This window comes from Branchiostoma belcheri, unplaced genomic scaffold (assembly GCF_001625305.1).
Source record: "Branchiostoma belcheri isolate BF01 breed outbred unplaced genomic scaffold, Haploidv18h27 scaffold178, whole genome shotgun sequence".
Lineage (NCBI taxonomy): Eukaryota > Metazoa > Chordata > Leptocardii > Amphioxiformes > Branchiostomatidae > Branchiostoma > Branchiostoma belcheri.
The window spans coordinates 155187-176581 of record NW_017803246.1 but is presented as its reverse complement, the minus strand read 5'-3'; the positions used below and the strand labels follow the sequence as shown (position 1 = coordinate 176581).

Sequence of the window (21395 nt, the reverse complement as noted above, 5' to 3'; positions counted from 1 at the left end):
GGGTCTTGTTTATCTAGTCTACAGGAATGACGTGTATTGCTCATGTACTGTTCATATTCTTAAAGAATTAAACCTTGTGTGAGGGAAAGTTGTGGTGTATTGTCTTTTTTAACTGCCTAGCGTAGGTGCCATCCTATGAGCAATCACTGTTTCTGTTTACATCAATTGTTGGTAGACATATGCAAGTTATAGATAGGCAAATCACCAAACTCTAGTAAGTTATTCTCCATGCAAATTATATGGTGGCAAGGCAGTATCCATTGGTCTAGTAGTCTCCATTAGTCAATGGTTGGTCTCCACTCACTCACTATCTGGTTTAGCATCTGTTGTTCCCTGACTTCCCAGGGTTAGACGTGCTTGCACAGCAATGCTGAGGCTTGATGGCAGCCCACCGTTTGCCTCTATCCTGTGGGTTGATGTTATGTAGGTTTAAGTGGTGGCAGTCCTCCCTTACATGGCAGGTGACAGCACGTGGGTTGGGGAAACACAAACCCCAAAAGTTCAGTTACAGAAAGTTAGGTCAGGAAGCCAAGTGTTGTAGATGGTGGAATCCACAATAATAAATTTGAATTTGAGAAAGAAATAACTTACTATTTCAGTGAGGTATGAAATCAACAATTTCTTCTTGATCATTTTTTTTCTGTTTTAAATGTAGCATGTGCCATATTTTATTTACAAATGTACCCTCTAAATAGATACGTATGAACGAGTAAAACCGATTTAACACCCCAAAACTAGCCAAAAACCACGTATCTGCTCGGAGACTACCCTGGGCACGAGACTCCACGTACACCTGTCGCTTCCCGCCAAAATTTGAACCCTGCTGACCTCTGACCCGCCCTGGTATGCCGCAGCACAGTGCTGCACAGTTCGTCCTGTCGGGCGGGTTGTAAGTGTACGTGTTTCCCGCAGACTTTCCCGGCTTTCTGCCCGTATAACTCGGCTCCACGGCGTCTAGCGGTGGTAAGTACACTGTCTGGACGTGCGGGCTCGATCCTAGACGGGCGACAAATGCTCGGTAACCATGACAACGCAAAGTGTGTGTGCGAGTCCGTGAAATTTAATATCGCATGCATGCTGGCCTTATATATAGGGGGTGTAGCAGGTGTCTAGAATATTCCGGTTTCTAAGGATTATAGGGACAAAATATTTACTTTGCGTTTCAAACGAAGATTATTATCCTGGGCTCTTTTGCTGTAGTCTAAGGTACTCGGGGGCTTCTGTCTACTTTGCTTTAAAATCTGAAGCTAAATACAGCCGAGGGAGGGTTATTTTTACAGCGTGTTTGGCACCAATATTATGTTCGGGTAGCGGCGAGCAGTGCGCTGTGTAACCGTTACGTTGGTGTTACTTGAGGACGCCCCCTTTGTTACCTTAATCAAATTGTATCTCCACAGCAATAGTGATGTGTTTTGTACGGTAATTTGACGAGAGAATTTAGCTGTTGTTTTGAGACATAACGTCACTGTACACTGTGTACTGTTAACTCTCTGTGTGTTGTCGCATTGTCTTTTAACATCTAGCTCTGAAAATAGAAGACGGAAGTTTGGGAAGGGCCCAACACAAACATGTTTACACGTACAGGCTAGTACTGGGCCCCAGGAATTACTAGTAGTCAGTAGATTGGAGCTCCATGGTTTAACTAAGTTAGCAAAGTAACAAGACATTTAACGTTAACATTATACTTATAGTATTATAGTAGCAACTTGAGAAAGCACCATGCTTCACCTCAGTTGAGATTGACCTGCATTACAGGTCTTTTTCTAAAAAAAGTATATAATTTTCTTCCTCCCAAGTCTGTTCATTTTCCCACATGTCCCCCCTTCTCTGCCAGAATCTGACCCCTGCAGCCCATATTTAACCCTCCACACACCAGCTGACCTCCCCTTAACAAAGGCATTTGATCCGTCAGGTGAGTTAGAGTGGTAGAACCAGGTATGATCCATTGTTTACATGTAGATTGTATCTTTGTTATTCTCATGGTGCTGCTAATTACAAGGTCTAAGGCTTGAGGAGGCACCACTCACTGTGTATGTATCTTGTCTTTGATTTTTGCAATGAAAAAGTCTGCACTCCATCAAACATTTAGCTCCTTTACAGTGTATATATTTGATAGATTGTTTTGCCAAGGATCCTTGGTTCTACTGAAGCCCAACCTATTGTCATTCAATCTTGCTTTTACCTACATGTAAGACTACTTACACTGACCATTATGCCTTGCACTGATGTTTATTGAGCCTTGTTTAAGACCCTATAAAGTTGATATTAGGTAATACGATCAGGGTAATAAAACCATGCCTTCATTGTGTACATTGTTATCAGACAACTCTTGAGATAATGCAAAATGTGATATTCAGTGGGTCATGACTTCAGACAGTTGTTGTCAGCACTGCCTTCTCAGAAGTCCGTCATTGTTTTGTTCAGAACCGTGGCGTTAAATTGGTTTTGCCCAGGGCCGTTGTTCAGTATGTGGACTGTGTCATCACAGCATCCTGTACTCCTTGTTTACAATTTGGTTGTATATGATACTCACTTTTTTTTCTGCATACTAGTACCAGTGCACCAGAATCTCTGTTAGTGTTAGATATTAATAAATTTGACACCATAATCTACAAGAGTGATGTGTGGCTGATACAAGGCGGGGGTTCGGCAGTCCTCAATCCAGGTAATTTGTAATTTAAGTCTCCAACTTCCAGATAGTTAAGTATTTGGAGTTTTGGACCATGGTCGAAAGGTGGGACTCTCCCCAAAAACGTTCTATTCAAGCTAACCAGGGCATCTGTACTAGTACCCATTTTATACCAGTGAGAGTGAAGTGAGGAAAGTCGAGAAAAGTGCCTTTCCCAAGGGGCACTACATTGGAGCATGTTAATATTAGTGGATTTGAGCCTAGGACCTATGGGTTCTTGGCCAAACATCCAACCATTACACCACACGATTCCGAGCACCAATGGATCAGTGTGGCCTTAACTAGACCAGCTAGCTAATGACTGTATGATGAAGAAATCGATAATTCGTGGGCAGACGTAATAAAGACTGGATTCCTGTTATTGTTTGTGTCAGTACAGATATTGCACCCTAAGGAGCCAATTACTGCAGCGTCCAATTATATTCAAAGCCTCTCGTCGATTATTTATAACCTTAAGTCCTGTTTTAGCGTAGGCAGGCATGTTTTGGGTCAGGTAGCAGCAATTGACTGTGTTTTATGAGTGTTGAGGTGAACCAGGGTTAGGAAAGTATTACTGAGTCAGGCTCTTGAAGGATGATTGACTAAGAGCAGGGCTTGAAATTCATTTTTAGGAATAGGTGCACTGGTGCACCCAATAATTGGGTGCACAAAATTTTTTTGTGTGCATCTGAAATGGGAGCTAACTTCAAAATCTTAAACAAGTACTACAACTTAGATTTTGTTGTTTTTCTGACACATAAATGCCAAGAATATCCTGTATAGTAGTAGTAAGTATACATTTGATATGTACAAAAATACCTACAAAAATATTTTGGTGCACCCGGTGTGTGTGCACCCACAGAAAAATATTGGGTGCACAGCTCCAATTTGGGTGCACTAAGGTGTACATGCACCCAGTATTTCCAGTCCTGAAGAGTGAAAGCTCTTTCTCTATTTCTTCCCACAATTACATGCAGGCAAGTGCCAATCAGCTTGGTCTTTTATAATGATAATATTGTGAAAACTTAAATCAATGTTATGCCTTTTTTTTAAATTTAAAACTGCACACTGTAGTTGTGTAGAGCATGCATAAGCATAGTCCACTGCATATATTTTAAAATATGTCTAGCGAAACATTACATAGTTCCATGACCTTTTGATAGAGATACTGTGATACTTAGTGAGACAGGTCATATGTATGAGAAATGGTCCATGTAATGTCCATAACCTTTCTTTTAAATTTGTTTCCAAACTGGAGAGAGGAGAAACACAGGGGCAAGACAGATATAGATACCTGATGATAAATGTTGCAGAATTCTTTAGATCATAGTCATGGTATTTTTTTCAAAAATTAAAAAATATATTTAAGAAATCACTAACGAATGTAAAATTCTTACCACACTTAATTGTATCATGTCAAAGTTTTTAACTGAACTGATGTCTTGCCAGCTCATTTAATTTCAACATTGTCTTATAAGAAGTTGTCACAATGCCACCCCTCACATGATAATGGACTGTTCCAATTAGATGCCCAGGTAATTAGTATTCATTGTTACAAGCATGTATCATTTTGTAGATCCCGTCTGGTAGGATTAAGGTTATCTCTGTGCACTCAAATATCATGTGTCTGGCTTAAACAGCTAATCCCTCACATATGACAATCTCGTGGGGGAGGGCGGAAATAAACTATTTCTGCGGTTTAATTGACTATATTTTTTAGGCTAAATGTTCTTGTTTGTTCCTTTTTGCAAGCTGAATATATGTAGCCAAACCTGTCCTAATGACTGCTTCTGCATAAGGACCATCTGGCCATTGATATTGGCCATTGACATATAGTCAAACTTTCACTAGTGTCCACTTCTGCATAAGGACCATATGGCCAATGTGACATTTTTTTGCGGCCTCGTACTAATGCTTACTTAAACTGCCCAGAGTGTACTAGCAGGGCAATAGCAAAAGCTGTACAGTTCCTTCTGTCCTGGCCTGGCTGCTATCTGCATACTGTTCCACGTGTGGCTGAAATTTTCCAGCGCTTTTGCTACTCTTCTCCGCCAGGTGACCTTAGGTCCTCCTTGTTATTTTTTCCCTCTAGTGTCCAGAATAGTGCTGTTCTTCATCGATCAGTTACTAACAAAAAGTAGCGCCGATCATCGCTAATCAAAACCTATCCAGAGACTTGAGAGTCTGTTTTCTTATGTAGTCAGCTGCTCCTGTTACATGTATGCCACTTGTGTGTCCTTTTTTGGTGCGTGTCCTGTCAATGTCTATCAGTTGCTTAGGATAATACCGGTCTCAATAGGCGCCCTCTTATGTATGTAATATCTTGTCCATTCAAGCATTAAGAAGTCTGCCTATTGTACCTACTATAACCATTTTTTCAATGTCCCTTCAGTGCTGGTCGCTAAAGACAGGGTTGACTTGATTTCAAGATACTCTCCTCTTAGGAGATAATGATAAATGCCATTGCCAATACTTGCTCACTTTCTTATCCATTTTCGATGAAAATCCCCCCCAAAGTCCTCCTTACGACGTGCCTCAGCGATTTTATCTGTCCTCGGCAATCTGAGAAACATTTCCTTACCGGCGCGCTCAGCCGATAATTGCGTCTTGAGTCGTATCAACTTTCCTGTAGCTGTGAATCAATAACCCTCAGAGGAGGCGCTTCTAACGTCACAGAATTATAGGGTAAACCCCTGAGGAGAAGTCATACAGGGAAGTTTGAGTGCTTCTTGAGTGAATCTTGACTATAAGATTTAATCCTGTAATTTCAGATCAGATATTATTGGCATTAAGTACTTCATGATCATCTCCTGCGGAGTCAAGATTTTAGGTTTGTCTGTGTGTGTGTGTGTGTGACTGTGTGTGTGTGTACGTCTGTGTGTGTGTGTTTGTGTGTGTGTGTGTGTGTGTGTGTGTGTGTGTGTGTGTGTGTACTGTATGTCCCAGTATGTATGTGTTTATTTCCACATGACTTCGTCACAAATAATGATCCTATCTGGGTGAGATCCCACTTCAAGAATCGGGCACCAATTCAGATATTAATAAATTATTATGATCAATAATACGTTGATAATCACATCTCCTTGTAAGACTTGGATACCCACCAGTTGAAGTCACAGATGTGTAACAAGCCATTCTCTGTACTTAACAACCACCTGGTGTTGTGTGCCTTATAATTGTACCGGTGTGTTACACATAGATAAAGATTATAACTATAGGTATTTATGATTCAACATTAGTCTGTAAAATGTATCATGCATCTTGTGCCAACCTCACTGTGACTTTTTTCTGCTCGAGTTGTTCACAATTCAATAAAAATGAAATTATGCTGTAGCAGTGTTCTTATAAATGTGATGCTGCCAGCAGTGGCCACCCTGAATATTGACTGATGTGTTTTAGCACCGGCTTTGAGAGGAGCGATCCATTACTGAAAAAGAAACTATGGTCAAGGGCAGTATGTCTGTTGTTTCTCACATTTCTAATTCTGGGTATGGAAGTATTGTTTAGGGTGGCTGGACTGTGAGTTTGTGCCTCTGTGTATCATCTGGGCAGAGTGGGTTGACAGCACTTGGGATGGGGGAAGATTGACAGGCAGAATGACAGGTCTAGGGTCTCAGAATCTGGCCAGGAGCCAACAGGAATTTGAGACTGACATGGGGGAGTTCAGTAAGCCAAGGGTTGCATATTTCTCACAAGTCTGAAATCCCTGATTTCTTGTCTTGATTGTGAATTGTACTGGAAGTGGCAGCACAATTTGGAGCATTGATCAGTATTGGTTATGACCCAATTAACTGTCACTGCCTCAGAAAGAGGCAAAACTATTCCTTATACCCTTGCTGAGCCAACTACAGTAACAAGGGATGAGTGATAGTGTTGTTAGCTGTATGTGAAGTTTCCTAAGAAAGAACAGCCAGAGTTTCAGCACTATGGACAGAAACTGTAGTGTCAGATAGTCCCATAGCAAGCATAGACAGAATCAGCATGAAATTCACAGTTATGGATAAACCAAAACTCAGAATATTTCAGGGAGGTGTGAAGTCTTAGATTTCAGGTTTCTGTAGTGAAGGAATGAAGACCTTTATTTTGCATTTTTTGTCCCACTGGGCTAAAATACTGGTCACATGTTGACAATCATATACATAAACGTGTGTATATAAACTTCTAGTATACTCTTTTGACTTCCTCTCGCTTCCTAGTAATAGTGGAAATATAGGTGGCTGTGTGATTAGTTAAAAGTTGGTCGAAGGCTATAAAAAGGACATGTTGACAATCATATACAGAAACGTGTATATATACTTTTAGTGTACTCTTTTGACTTCATCTCGCATTCCTAGTAATAGTGGACATATAGGTGGCTGTATGATTAGTTAAAAGTTGGTCGAAGGCTATAAAAAGGTAAAAGATGACTGAAGAACCTAGAAAACTGCTATCACGAGCAACACAAACTGCCAGCGTTAACTGCTACAGTGCTAGCTGTGTGTAATCTTTACACTTGGACTTGTAACCAGCTGAGTGATGTGCCTGCCCCTCAGAAAGGACAGGTTTGATATACAGTGTTATTAACAGGCTTTACAGACAGCCACAAGCAGGAATACAGAGTCTACTGCGAGGAGTTATCACCTGCAAGATTACACCAGGGTTATAGTTACACGTATAAGTCAGTTTTCAGGCAACATCAGCACAATATGTGCCATTAGTTCTGTTATGAATAGGTGAAGATTATTTCCAGGCAGAAAATAGATGTGAGTGCTCCAGGGGCAGTTTGACTCGTGACACAGACAAAATGTATCAGAAGGTACATGTAATGTAGATAGACTGTCTAATGATTTGGCCGAGTGCCTCAGTTTTTGCAGGCTAGTTTTAGGGTATGCTATGTACATGTAGCTTTAAATAAGACTGTTATTCAGAGGTAAGTTTGAATCACAACATTATAGATAAAATATATCAGGTTAGAAAATTGTTGACACCAAGTGTCTCAGTTTTTGGAGGCTACTTTTGGGTATTTAGTTTTAATAATAAGTCGGAAAAATTATTCCTGTCTACCCATCTATTTTCTTGAGCTTCCGTTTAACTTTACTTATTGAAAACGATTTGGGTTGTTCACCTCAACTGTGGCTGAATCATGAAACCATGAGTCACAGCAAATTTTGTCAACACAGTGTTGTTATTGTAACTATTTTTCCTCTGTTTTTAGTTTGCCTCATTGTCATAATATTGACATATCCGGTGTGAAGAAACATTTTCTCTTTGTTCAACTGTTTCTGAAAATAATCCAACAACCTGTAAGTTGATTTTTTTCTGACCTCACCAATCCTCTCTAGTTTGAGGTTATGGGACTAGATCTTGTGACTGAAAAATTATCAGGTAGGATTCTAACTTCTAAATGTCTCTTGGCAGTGTAGAAACTAGATGAAGTAGGGCTGTGTACATTAAGTAACAGTACAGTATCACAACAATTATTTAGCAACAGGTGCAGAGTACCAGAGCATCAATGTACCGTTACCAGCAATGTACCCAAATACATTTTGTAGACTTTTACTCAAGTATATGACTTTTTTCTGTGCACCTGATTTTTACAGGGGGATCCTGTAACCTGTTTGAAAAAAAAAAGAATTTTAAGTTCAATTTAAGGTCGGCTTATAATTGTGATTACTCATACTCTCATCCTGGCTTTGCTGTTTTTCCAAGAAACAACAAACTTTCTTCAGGTGGCCTGAGAAGATAAGATGATGGATGTAAGCACTACTGACATGTTCTTTAAGGAAAAGTGATGACTTTCAGTCTCTTAAGAATTCAATTTTCCGATAACCACATCTGGGACAGAAATATTGCCTTTCCACAAGTGATTGATGATGATTTCTGTACAGCTCAGCAGTTTCTATGGAGATTGCCTGGAGTAGAAGGCTGCGAAAGTTGTGACTGATAACATAGCATCAAACTATTAACACTATCTCCCAGAGTCTGCAGGGGAACTCAGAAGATTCTTGTCAGCCTCCCCCACTGACTAGTGAGGATGGATTGAATCATATCTTTTGAGGAACAGACCCTTGGAGACGAAGAAGTATATTTCAATCTGTTTGAAGGTGTCATCATGGAAGAATTTGGGTTTTTGTTAGGAACATTGACATTTTTGTGTTATATTATTACTATATTATCAGGCTTGCCCTTTTGGTCTACCTGAACATTGGCTATTATTAGTTTAAGCATTTCTTATAAGATGAAAGATGAATCATTATAAAAGCTGGAGCAGATTCTTGTGGGCAGCAAAGCATTATGATTACTCTTGGGGACGAACTCAGATCCTGTGTTAACAGATTACAGAAGCAGGGCTCGAAATTCATTTTTGGGCATAGGTGCACTGGTGCACCCAACCTAAAAAATTGGGTGCACAAAATTTTTTGGGGGTGCACCATCTAAAATAGAATAACTAGAATGTCAGCAATATCTAATTATGTTGCATTTCTAAAGAAAAGTACTACAACAATGGTTTTATTATTTTTCTGACACTTAGATGTTAAGAATATGCTGTAATTATTACTACTATACATTTAACATCTTTACGTGCGTAAACCCACGAAAATATTTGGGTGCACTGGTGCACCCCGTAAAAGAAAAGAATTGGGTGGACAGCTCCAAATTTGAATGCACTAAGGTGCACATGCATTCCAGCCCTGCAAAAGTTTCCTGACATGGATCATTTACTTGTGAGTACAAGATATGTTTGAAGTACCACCAGGGAAGGAATTAAGTTTTGGTCTTTTTGTGAGTTATAACACCATTATCAGACTTTTCCTTAAAGCTCTTGACGCGTCTGCAAATCCTTTCACGTCTCTTAAGCCCCTTCAATCCAAGATGAATGATTGTTTAAGCTGACCCAGATTTTAGATGTAAAATCAATCAAAGAAAAATCGCCTTTTGAAATCTCCTCAGGGTTTTATAGTTGAGTAGAGTTTTGTTTGGTTAAGGTCTTTGGTGAGTTATAACACCATTAACAGGCTTTCAATGAGTAGCATGAAGGGCACATGTCAGAGAGGCTTGAAGGGTCTCTGCAGTACCAGGGCCCGGTTTTGTGGAACCAACTTTCCAGGGAGCAAAGACAACTATCATCTTTAACATCTTTCAAAGACTCTCTGAGTGGGACTTAAGTGGTATATGGTTTTATGATTGGTATGCATGTTGAATTGAAATTGTAATTATATTCTTATTGTGTATTCTTATTTTCCCATGTACATGTATACTGTGTATTTTATGTAATACTATGTAACACCAGGGATACCTGAAAACCAGGTCAGTGAGACCTGAGTGTATTACTCTGGTTACATAAAATAAATGAATGAAATTAAATGAAGCCTCTAGATCAAAGATAAATGATCGTCCACCAGATTTCTGTCCTTGGGGATGAACTCCACTGCAGTGGCAACAGAAGAAAAAAATGCCTATCCAGATCTCCTGGTTTTCAGTACAGGATGTTTCAGGGAGCTGTCAGGACAAGGATCATGTTTTTGTTTGGTGAGGCTATGTAATACATAGTTACATACTAACAATAATCTAAACATATAACATCTGTGTCCATAATGAGAAACAGTCACAGTGTTTAAAGATATTTTTACTGCAACATACTTTTGGTATGCACTCCTTCACACCTCAAATGTACATACCTAGGGTATGTTGCAGTAAAAATATCTTTAAGCACACTTTTTCTCAAGGTGGCGATATTATGGACCGTGGTGATATTATGGACACAGATGTTAACAGTTTACATAGAGGTGTTCCAGTAGTGGTAGCCAGATGTTGAAGGGCAATTTATGTTACTGTAACGAATATTCTAGATCTGTTTATGAAATTCTCATGCCTAAGTCATAAGTATCACAGAGTATAATCTGGTGTATGATGAACAAAATTTGCAGCACATGTACTTGCACCACAGCCTTTTGGTTTGTATATAAATGATGGTATTTGACTGAATGATGTTTTTTATTGCCACATCTTCAGTGTCAGACAGCGGGTTTGAATTATCGCTGCACATTACTGTGAGGTCATGTAATATAGAACATTCTGCTGACAATGATGGGCCTTTTCTAAATGTCAAAGAACTCTGACATTTTGGTTCTGTCCTACTGTGTGATGGATGCTGTCAGTGGTGCACTTAGAGCCTGTGTTATTGCCTTATATAAAAGGCTTGTGATGGTGCAGGGCTGGAAATATTGGGTGAGTGCACCCAAATTTGGAGCTGTGCACCCAATTTTTTTCTGTGGATGCACCAGTGTACCCAAATATTTTGTAGGTTTACATAATGTAAAAATGTTAAATGTATAGTAGTACATGTAGCCTATTCTTAACATCTAAGTGCCAGAAAAATAATATCATTGTAATAGCACTTTTCTTTACAAATGAAACACAAGTAGTTTTTGATGACATTCTACTTATTCTATTTCATATGGTGCACCTATTCCCAAAAGTGAATTTTGAGCCCTGTGGTGTTTGTGGGTGTGACAGGCTACCATTGATGGCATATTATTAATGGTATATCTTTTTCCACATTTTGTAATTTGGTTGCTTGAATGTCTGAAAATTATCCAATGTAATTGTTGAATCCTTTGCCGGGAAAAGTTTGTATATCTTTTTCACAAGTTGGTTTGTTGAATTTCCGGAAATCACCACCATATGGGATAACAGACAGCAACCTTACATTTGTATTTGCCTTTCTGTACACGTTACTTCAATCATGGTAGATAGGCGACTCCTTGGAAAGAATTCCAAGTATTCTGAGGGTTCCTTATATCCAAGTCACACATCGATTTTGGCCCCAGTTTAAAGTTTACGAAAAAAAAAGTAATGAGGAAACCGTGCATGACCCCGCTGAGGGAATGCAAAGACACGTTCTGATCTCAGATGTAATTTACTTGCCGTACAGGATTGACATGGGCAGACTGCAACATTGGGCTTGTTCTGGGCAAGGAGAAACTAGCTGAGGCAACATCACATCACTTCCAGGTTTTCAAATGTTAGCCCAGGTAGAATATATAGTATTTATTAAAAGAATAGAAAATATGCATCATTCTGAATGTGTTATGAACAACTAACAATGAATTTCTCAAAGTCAAACATCTTGATTACACAAATTCAAATCATCGGGTTGTCATAAAAATTCAGCAGCAAAATTATCTTAAATCTACCGGTGTGCAAGAATTTGATCTAGATGAAGACAGAAGATTATGACGTAAACTTAAATCTGACATTATTCACTCCCTGAAACTGTGTGTACAAATTATTAATACATTTTTTAATTTAATTTTGTAGGTACAGACTTTCCCCTCAGACTTTGTGTAAATGTTTAATCTTGTCAGTTCAGCACTATTTGGTTTAAGTCCAACAAGCAACAGCGTAGGTTAAGCCTAGCCAGCCATGTTGACGGCATGATGAACTGGGTGGAAAACTGCTCATCTGGTCTTCAGAAGCAAAAAGGAGAAGAGGCCGTTCATACTCTACACTAAAGGACATTATTGAGTTAGAGACTGGTCTGAATGGAAAAGAACTTATAGAAACAATGTATGACAGAAAACGCTGGAAGCTGAACTACGTACAAATGTAACTTAATACTTACTCATTAGAGTATGATTGACGTATGTGTTTATAAGAAGCAACAAATTGTGTTGGCATTGCCAGCTACTAGTGCAGACAGCACAAGTCCACTGCAGTTTCCACATAAAACTTTTGATACAGTCACTAGCACTCTATGAAGTCCTAGGAGAAAATTGTAATCTGCAGTAAGAAGTTAGTAATGACTGCAGTTAAATTGCCCCTACTTCCCCCAGGACTGGCCTCCGAGTGCACGGCGCGATTAGGTGCCAAGGTGATCAATAAAAAGGCTTTTATCATTAGTGCAGACCCTACGGCCATGTTTACATTAAGATCGCCTGGTCTGATTGCTGTATGAGGGCGTGAAGGGGTTTTTCAGGATGCTTAACTGTCAGTATTTGACCCTGTAAATAGTTTCATCATCTTAAATCAATTCTAAAAATTTTTTCTTAGGTATGCAACCGTAGTATTAAGGATGTTTTATAGATAGCCATACAACCTTATTTTATGGTTTGATGGTGGGTTTTGTAGTTAGACACTTACATCAGGTTCCTAACATCTATATGATAGATCACACTCAAGAGTAACATGTAGCACCACAGCATATATAATCATGGCTTAAATCTATTGATTCAATCCTTTTTTCTATCATCTGCAATATTGGTGTCTTGGTGTACTCAGTTTTATGGTGTAAATATTTTAGGCCAAAATTATAACCTCAAGTTTTTCAAGCTTCCCTCTGCATATGAGAGGTTCGCTTGCCATTTTCAAATTGGTGACTGGCCTTGCCCAACATTACACACTCCCCTGCACAGTTTCAAACAGCCATAGTGTACCGCGTGCGTCAGAACAGTAATAGCCCAAGCTACGAGCGCTCAGGTATTATGAGATGGATATTACCCCATTGGAGTAGTGTAATGAGGCGAGGACCCTTAAGATTGAGACGTCTTATTCTGGCACGAAGAACGGGCCAAGACATCTTGATTCTGGGCCACATCAATTTAATCAATTGGTTCTCGGAATCACCCTTTTCTAATTTTTCTGGAAATAAAAAAAAACAGATTAGGTTTAGTAAATTTGCAGTCTCCCTTCTACTAATTTTCATTTTGGCACGTTTTAAAAATGGAAAATACTTGCTTTTGCCTGCATCTTATAGTTGTTTCCATTTTATTATTGCAGTAAAGTTATTTGTTTTGATCCAGTTTGTAGTTTTCAGAGGACATCATCCACAAAATGGAAATAATCTTGGCCTAATACGGTCAACTATCTTTCATATATCACACCAAACGGTATTGAACTTTGGGTCATAAACTGCATTTTGAAGCGTGCCATGTTTCTGACATTACATGAACAGGTACATGTGATATACATGGTAATTTTCCATGCGTGCTGTGGCACATAAATGTTTGTAAGGGTCATTGCACATGCTGCAGTATTCTGCACATAACGTTGGGCAGAAAGGTCTGTTAGGGTTCACCAAAATGAGCAGTTCATTGTGAATTTCAACTTTTTTTTAAGGTAGAGGGCTTAATTTTCATTAGAGGAGGGAAGATGTCGTATTGAAATATAATTGGTAAAACTTGACGTTTTTTACATGTGAAATGAAGAATTGTCTTCCTCACATTTTATACCATTTTGTCATTAAAATGTCATAATTTAACACTTTTCCAAAGTCAAGGTTACATTAATTTTGTTCTGACCAAAATATATTTAATTCGTGAATGACCATCCCTGTTGCCACCACTCCACAAGCACTAATGACCCTCCCCTTGTCCCTGGGGACTTGTCAGTAATCTAACAGAGTGGAGAAGACTTTCCAATAGGGGAGGTTACCCACCCGTGAAGGCCACACACCCCGACACTGGTCCTACATGATTTATGATTTTTAGACGCCTCAATCATTGGAACATCAACGTTCCTAACCGAACAGGTAAAGGCAGCTTAGCACCTATGGGTCCTTGCTGGCATATATTCTATGCTGCTATTTAAGAATGGTACATGAAGACGTTGCTGTCTTGATTGACAACAGGAGCTCAAACGGAACTGGAAGGCTCAGCTGTTGATGAACGAGTATGCTCGCTTTATTTCCCCCTATGGGGGCTTGCCAGTCTAGTTGATGTAATAGGTTTCACAGACCGCAGCCAGAGTGTTGTATGAGGCTGGATGGAGCCACGAGTGCAATCAATAACCGAGTAGGCCCAAAGTTATAGCTCCTATGGGGCCCTGCTGGCTACTGTTCTACTGTAGGATAGCGGGACAGCTTGCTTGTGGTCGGGAGTGGCTGGTTTTGTTGTTGTCGTGAATGTGGTTGCCAGGATGCAGCTATAGTTTGGGTGGCAGGACAAGGTAAGGGCACGACAGTTCCTAGTTTCTCAAGAAATGTCTGAAGTTTGTCTGCATTTTGCTATACTGGCAAGGATTTTCTTAAATGCAACACAACAGAATTCCCTAACTCGGCATTCCCTGTCCTTGGTGCTGAAAAGCAGGAGAGTCTGTTCAAACTTGTCATTCTGCTATAACTTTTTATTGCAGGCACAAAAACCTTTCAATTAACTCAAAGCATCTTCGATTTCCAGCTAGCTTGTTGTGATTTGCTCAAATTTCTTGTCCAAATTTTCTTCATCAAATCATTTTAGTTCAACTGATGTTGCTTGGTTTCTTGACATGAGAGATGTCATGGTCCCCAGAACTGTATTTAAGAACAGCTTGTGAGGCTGAATTCTGGGGTTGTATTATAAATTATGGGGTCAAGGAAAGTGTCTTCAGAGTTTGTGCACAATTTTGCAACCCCATTACACTACACCCTTTGATTATCATGAAAAATTAATGGTGGACCTGCCCAGAGCAAGTGTTGCTGTGCTGTTAATTGATGTTCTGGCTCTTATCACTACATTTTTTTCTCATTTGACAGAAAATGAGAAACAGGTCAGGATTGAGCAGATTTTTTGTGTCCTCGAAAGTACATTTTAACTAAATTTTTTCTCTCTAGATTCATACCTGTTTGTCTGTGTGTGTGTGTGCATGTGTCTGTGCATATATAATGTGTGTGTGCATATGTGTGCCTGTTTGTCTGTGTATGTGTGTGTGTGTGAGAGAGAGAGAGAGAGAGAGAGAGAGAGAGAGAGAGTGTTTACATGTGTGTGTTTGAGTGTGTGTGTATGTGTCCGTGCATTTTGTGTGTTTATACACACAAAATGCACAGACAAGTTCTTGATATGCCATAGCACACAGGCCATTACGTTTGTCTATCTTAACTAAGATCTTATGAATGACAAGTTCAGGCAGAGCCATTCCAAGAAGCCTCCTGAGTGGAAAAGTCTTGGGTACCAATTGAAGCTTCCCTGAGAAATGCGAGGAAGATGTTTATCTTGATAGTACCGGTTCATCAATTGGAGGTGGTTTCCCCAAACACCACTATTGATTGCCCAGACTTGGCAGGAGTCCAAACTCTAACCAGACAGAAAGGCCCAGGTCACTGTTTGCCACACTGTTATCTCAGTAACCATCCAGTGTAGCCACTGTAGGGAGGGGTCGGGTTACATGGTATGTCTGTGGTGTAGCAGTTTTCCTGGTATGTGGCAATCTCACCCAGGATGGTGCAGGAAGAAGGTTGTTACTTCTGTATTGGCTCAGGGAAATTACATTGCAACAATTCCACTGGCTACATTATTGACAAATATTATGCTGGACGTTTCTGGCGAAGTACCCTGTCATTTAGGGTGACAGTAGTAGATTATAATTGCTACACCGCTGATGTTGTTACATGCAGTTATTTGGACACAAGGTTACAGAGGCCGACTGAGCCAGAATTTTGTAACAATGTTAGAACTGTGGCAGATTGGTGGACTGTCCAGATGCAGAGACCATTACAGTTGTCTTTAAGCATAGTAGGTTCCTGTTTCAGACCATACAAAGTTCATTACAATCATGTGCACCATCATCACATGCAATGGGCTTACAAATTTTATGCAGCCAAATTCTTAACCTTAAAATTTAATTTTACATGTGTCAGTGTCACTTGTTTTAAATTTCTGTACTCGTTTCTTGCAGAACAACAGAAATACAAGAAGTCTTCTGCCGGTTTCACCATGTTGTCATGGAAACCTGATGTGACAAAGACGTCGCCATGGTAACTGTGTAGCCGCCGGTCTGGTGCCTCGGACGACAGTTCCCCCCGCCCCCCCGCCGTGTGTGGACCGCCCCCCGCCGTGTGTGGACCGCCCCAAACTCGCGCCCGCCGGTCGTCATGAATGTACTGTACGTGGTGGGCGTGTCGGATAGCTGCGTCTCCATGTTGTCCCTTGTGCTGTTCATAGGTGCCTGTTTTTTTCTGTTTACATTTAGACAGAGTCAAGGACTCGGAATGTAGTTATTGTTGGTCTGAAAATACCCAATTTTGAAAACAATTCCCTTCTAAAATTGTGCAATGTGGTAAATGCAACCATGTGTTGAAATCTTGTAGACACATGTCCTAAGCATATTCCAGTTGTTTTTGTGCTTCATCAATTTTACGACGGAATTATCACGTTCATAATTTGATTGTTAAAAAGAAAAGAATTGAGAATACATGTGATGCCAAAAAACAGAAAAGGCACAGGAATGCCGTTATATCATGCACTTGACAGGTTGATTTGTTGTAAAGGGACATAGCCCTAATAACTCGCTCAACGTCCAGGAAACATTTTACAACGTTGTTGTCCAGTTCTAACATTCATAAATCCTTGTGGTCTATTTCAATTTGCAGTAAAAACCTACCGGATGTCTTGACTTCATCTTCAATAACGACTGGCTTAACATCTAGGAAACATTTTACAACGTTGCCACCAAGTTCTAACATCAAAGATCATGTTCAAGTTTTATTAGAAAAGGGACTTGCATGCCTGGTTTGACCAAATTGCACCCTACTTACAATATGCATTACTGATGTGTACATGTGATATTTGTGGTTTATTCCAACTGTATTCCAACTGTAGTAAAAAGTTAACGGAGGTCTTCAATAATGACTCACTTAACGTCTAGGAAACATTTTACAATGTTGCCATTAAGTTCTTACATCAAAGATACTTGTAGTTTATTCCAATTTGTAGTAAAAAGCTTCATCTTCAGTTTCAAAATGACTCCCTTAACCTCCAGGAAACATTGTCGTCAAGTTCTAACATCAAAGATACTTGAATGTGGTTTAGTCCAATTTGTAGGAAAAAGCTACTAACAATGACTAGCTTAACGTCCAGGTATCAAGTTCTATTAAAATTAAAGATACATGTACTTGTGGGTTATTCTCACTGATTTGTGGTAAAAACTAACAGAATCTGATGTCTTGGCTCCATCTCCAGGTGCCTTCACGGTGATGATGGTCCTGTTCCATCACTACAAACCCAAGACGGAGAAAGAGCTGGAGGAGGAGAAGAGGAGGGCGAAAGGTCGGCAGGACAGCCTGTGCACCGCGTTCGAGCTTCTCCGCGCGGACATGTCGCACTTCGACGCCATTGAGGACAAGTTCAGCAACTACGAGCAGGTCACGAAGGCCATGAAGGCGGCCGGGCTCGTCTGCTGTAACCTGATCATCGGCGTGGATTTCACCGCGAGTAACGAGTGGCAGGGTCGGAGGACGTTCGGGGGGAAGTGCTTACATGCCCTGTCGGGGAAGAAAATCTACAACCCTTACCAGAAAGTCATCTCCACTATCGGGCAGACCCTGCAGCCGCTTGACGAGGACAACCTGATTCCGGTCTTCGGGTTCGGGGATTCTCGTACGAAGGATAAGGAGGTGTTCCCCTTCAGGCCGGACGGTTCGCCCTGCCAGGGACACGACCAGGTGCTGATTCACTACGGCGCGATCGTGAAGGAAGTCGCGCTCAGCGGGCCGACGAGCTTCGCGCCCCTGATCCACAAGGCCATCGACATCGTCCAGCAGCAGAAGGGCTACCACATCCTGCTGATCATCGCCGACGGGCAGGTCAAGGACGAGGGACCCACGAGGGACGCCATCGTCGAGGCTTCGAACTTTGCCCTCAGCATCATCATGGTGGGGGTCGGGGACGGCCCTTGGGGGGTGATGAAGGAGTTCGACGACCGGCTGCCGGAGAGGAAGTTCGACAACTTCCAGTTCGTGGACTACCACACGGCGGTGAAGAGGACTCGGTACCCGAGCGCAGCCTTCGCGCTGCACTGCCTGATGGAGGTTCCGGACCAGTACAAGGCCATCTCCAGGCTGGGGTACCTCGACTGCAAACATGTGGACGCCGGCTGACTGCTGCGGCCACCAGAGGATTACAAACTTAACCTTCAGCCTGCAAGGAAGATTGTTTGGAACCAAATTTGTATTGAAGACTGGGTTAGGACACACCCAGTGTGTCTTTACGGTATCTTTTGGCACCCGATATCAGCCATGCTGCCTGGGTGGCCAATGTATTGCCTCGTTGCAATATTGAATTTTAAAAAATAGGCCACACCGAGTTATTTTCTTGCAAGGATCTGTTTGTTATCTGTACTAAAGATAGCAACGTCACAGCAGTTTTGGTTGGAGGATTCTCTCCACAGTTAGCAATATAACTGGAAAACAAACCTTAGGGTTCTCTTAATTTTTTAACAGTTCCATGGCTGTTACAAGTCAAAGCATAAGAGAGGGAGAGAAAGATATTCAATAAGACTGATAAACTTAGAAATTATAAACTAATGGATTTCCTCTAGATATTTGACAATCTAAAAAGTACATTGTTTATGTAAGGAAGGTTTTTTAAAAATCTGAATATCTTGAAATAGATATTCAGAAGCAGATGACAATGTAAGCCTAGGCCACACCAAATTATTTTCTTCGTTCCTGGATGCTTTTTTTTTAAGCTTGATTTTTCAGTATGGCAAAATCAACCAAGAAGTTAATTAGCTGGACTACAAACAGTCAGGCAAGTCACAGCACAAGCTGTGATGACACTAACATTTTCTGTTGGTTCTCTGAATTTTTGAAAGAACAATTTGGTCATGATAGAAACACTGAGGGCTAGGAGGAAAACTACAGTCTCAGACTATCTTCACTCCCTGAAACTGTTAAGGCAAGGTACAGACTTTCCCCTCATATTGTATTCTGTTTTGGATTCGTCTATATTACATTTTTTAAACTAAGAAAATCATCAGAAATCAATGAAATTGGTGTGGTCTCAGTTTCTTTAATTTTTTTAAGTGTTATAAGGATTGTTACATGCTGATAACATATTTAAGAGTATTTTGTATCGTTATATGGTATTTTCTTAGATTCTGACAATCAAAAAGCAATATTTGTTCAAATTCTGGAATATAAGATTTAAATATATTATCAAGGCGTAAAATGTTAAGACTTAAGGAATATTGTACAGTGGTACTGTGGTATCAGGTGATTTGGAGGAACGTTTTGTACTACTTGTTAATATTTTGCTCAAATTTCATTGACTGAAATTTAAGCAAAAAAGTACCAATTTGAGCATGATTGATTACATGTAACGTTACATTCAATGACACAGGACTCTACTGGTGAATATTGTATCACATAAACTTTGAGGCTGCAAGAACAATATGCCAATTACTTTGTATGACAATCATTAACCTCTACAGTAGAGTTAGTATGCTGAACCCTGAGTATGGATCATGTTGTACAACTTACAACACTTTTGTTGACTTCAATGAAAGAGCCAGAAAAAGAGGACAATGCAGTTCACAGTTCACAAGATAACTGACATTTACCAGCAGAGGTTTCAGTAACTACCAGTGTGTTTGAAGAAAAAGATGACTGCCTTATTTATTAGTTGTTGCTGCTATATCATCAACATCATATATTTCTGATACATGCACATTTTACCAGCTGCACAGAGGGGGCTGGTAGGAACAACTGTGGCCAAACTCTTTTTCCAAACCTCTAAATTTGCGCCAAAACTTTCCACGATGTTCAGAGTCATCTAAACTGCTGCTGTCATAGAAACTTCATTTTCAAAAAATTTAATGCATTTCATCCCACCATATGAAAACCCACTGGGAAAGGATGCTGCTATTTGTGTATTCTTTATTTCCTTCAATTAAGATTATGGCTCACGAGCAGGAGATATTCTGTCATACTTTATGTAAACCCTGCACTTTATACTGCCTAAGATTTGATGGTAAAAATTAAGAGGGTTTTTATGAAGGTGTACTGTTTACCTCAGTATTTTATTGCCTTAGATTTGTGTTGTATTTTTTGCTTGTAAGATATTTTTTAGAAAAATGATGCTGTGTTTAGTGCAGAAGTAACGTTAATATATGAAAATTTATTGAGCTTTATTCTATGCAAAGGTGTTTTTACCATCTATGCACAAACTATTTATGTGCGATTTTCCTGTTGGAATGTTAACTTTTGATGTGCTGTTGGATTCGAGGTGTGTAAAACTGATAAAGTGTCCAGAGGTTTTGTTTGTGTTTGTTTATTTGCTCCTGTGTGTCTGTTGTTATTTGAATAGAGTCAAAGGAAGTGAGGGGGAAATGGTGTAACCACAGACTGACAGGAAGGTCAAGTTGAAGGTAAAAATGGCAGTCTCTCTGCAGGCTGGAAGGAAGTAAATGGTACAAAAGTCCCCTCATTTTCAGACTTCATCAGTAAAATTTCCCGCTATAACATTATTCTTGTCGATTGCTTTATGGAGGCCAGTGAAAAAAAAAATCATATAACATCTGTGTCCATAATATCACCAGGGTCAATAATATCGCCACCTTCAGAAATAGTCTGCTTTAAGATATTTTCCCTACGTATGTACATTTTGATGTGTGAAGGAGTGCATACCAAAAGTATGTTGCAGTAAAAAATATCTTACTTTAAAGCACACTATTTCTCAAGGTGGCGATATTATGGACCCGGGTGATATTATGCACACGGATGTTAACATAAAACTTTAAGTTGTTTTTAAGGCCATAGCTAGTTAACTGGAGCGTTCGTAGAAGCAACTCACATGCATTATGGTAATCATACACACACCTAACTTCACCAAGACACCTGAAGTTTAATAATAGCCATTCTACTGATTTCAGTAGAATGAAATTAACATTTACCAGAATACAGGAATAAAACGAAAGTTCATTTAATCCTGTACTGTAGAATTCCATTTATTACACATGCCTTAGACAAATCGTTTCCTTTCATGACTTGTTATTC

General features: G+C 40.0%; 1 protein-coding gene across 1 annotated transcript; it reads left to right on the top strand.

Moving 5' to 3' along the window:
* The first annotated feature begins 873 nt into the window (after positions 1 to 873).
* Positions 874 to 20619, top strand: LOC109467216 (E3 ubiquitin-protein ligase RGLG1-like). The gene is made up of 3 exons (XM_019765162.1): positions 874 to 963; positions 16298 to 16563; positions 17581 to 20619. Exons 2-3 carry the CDS (start codon positions 16494 to 16496, stop codon positions 18495 to 18497), a joined length of 987 nt encoding a protein of 328 aa, XP_019620721.1. The 5' UTR covers positions 874 to 963; positions 16298 to 16493; the 3' UTR covers positions 18498 to 20619.
* The last annotated feature ends 776 nt before the right edge of the window (positions 20620 to 21395 follow it).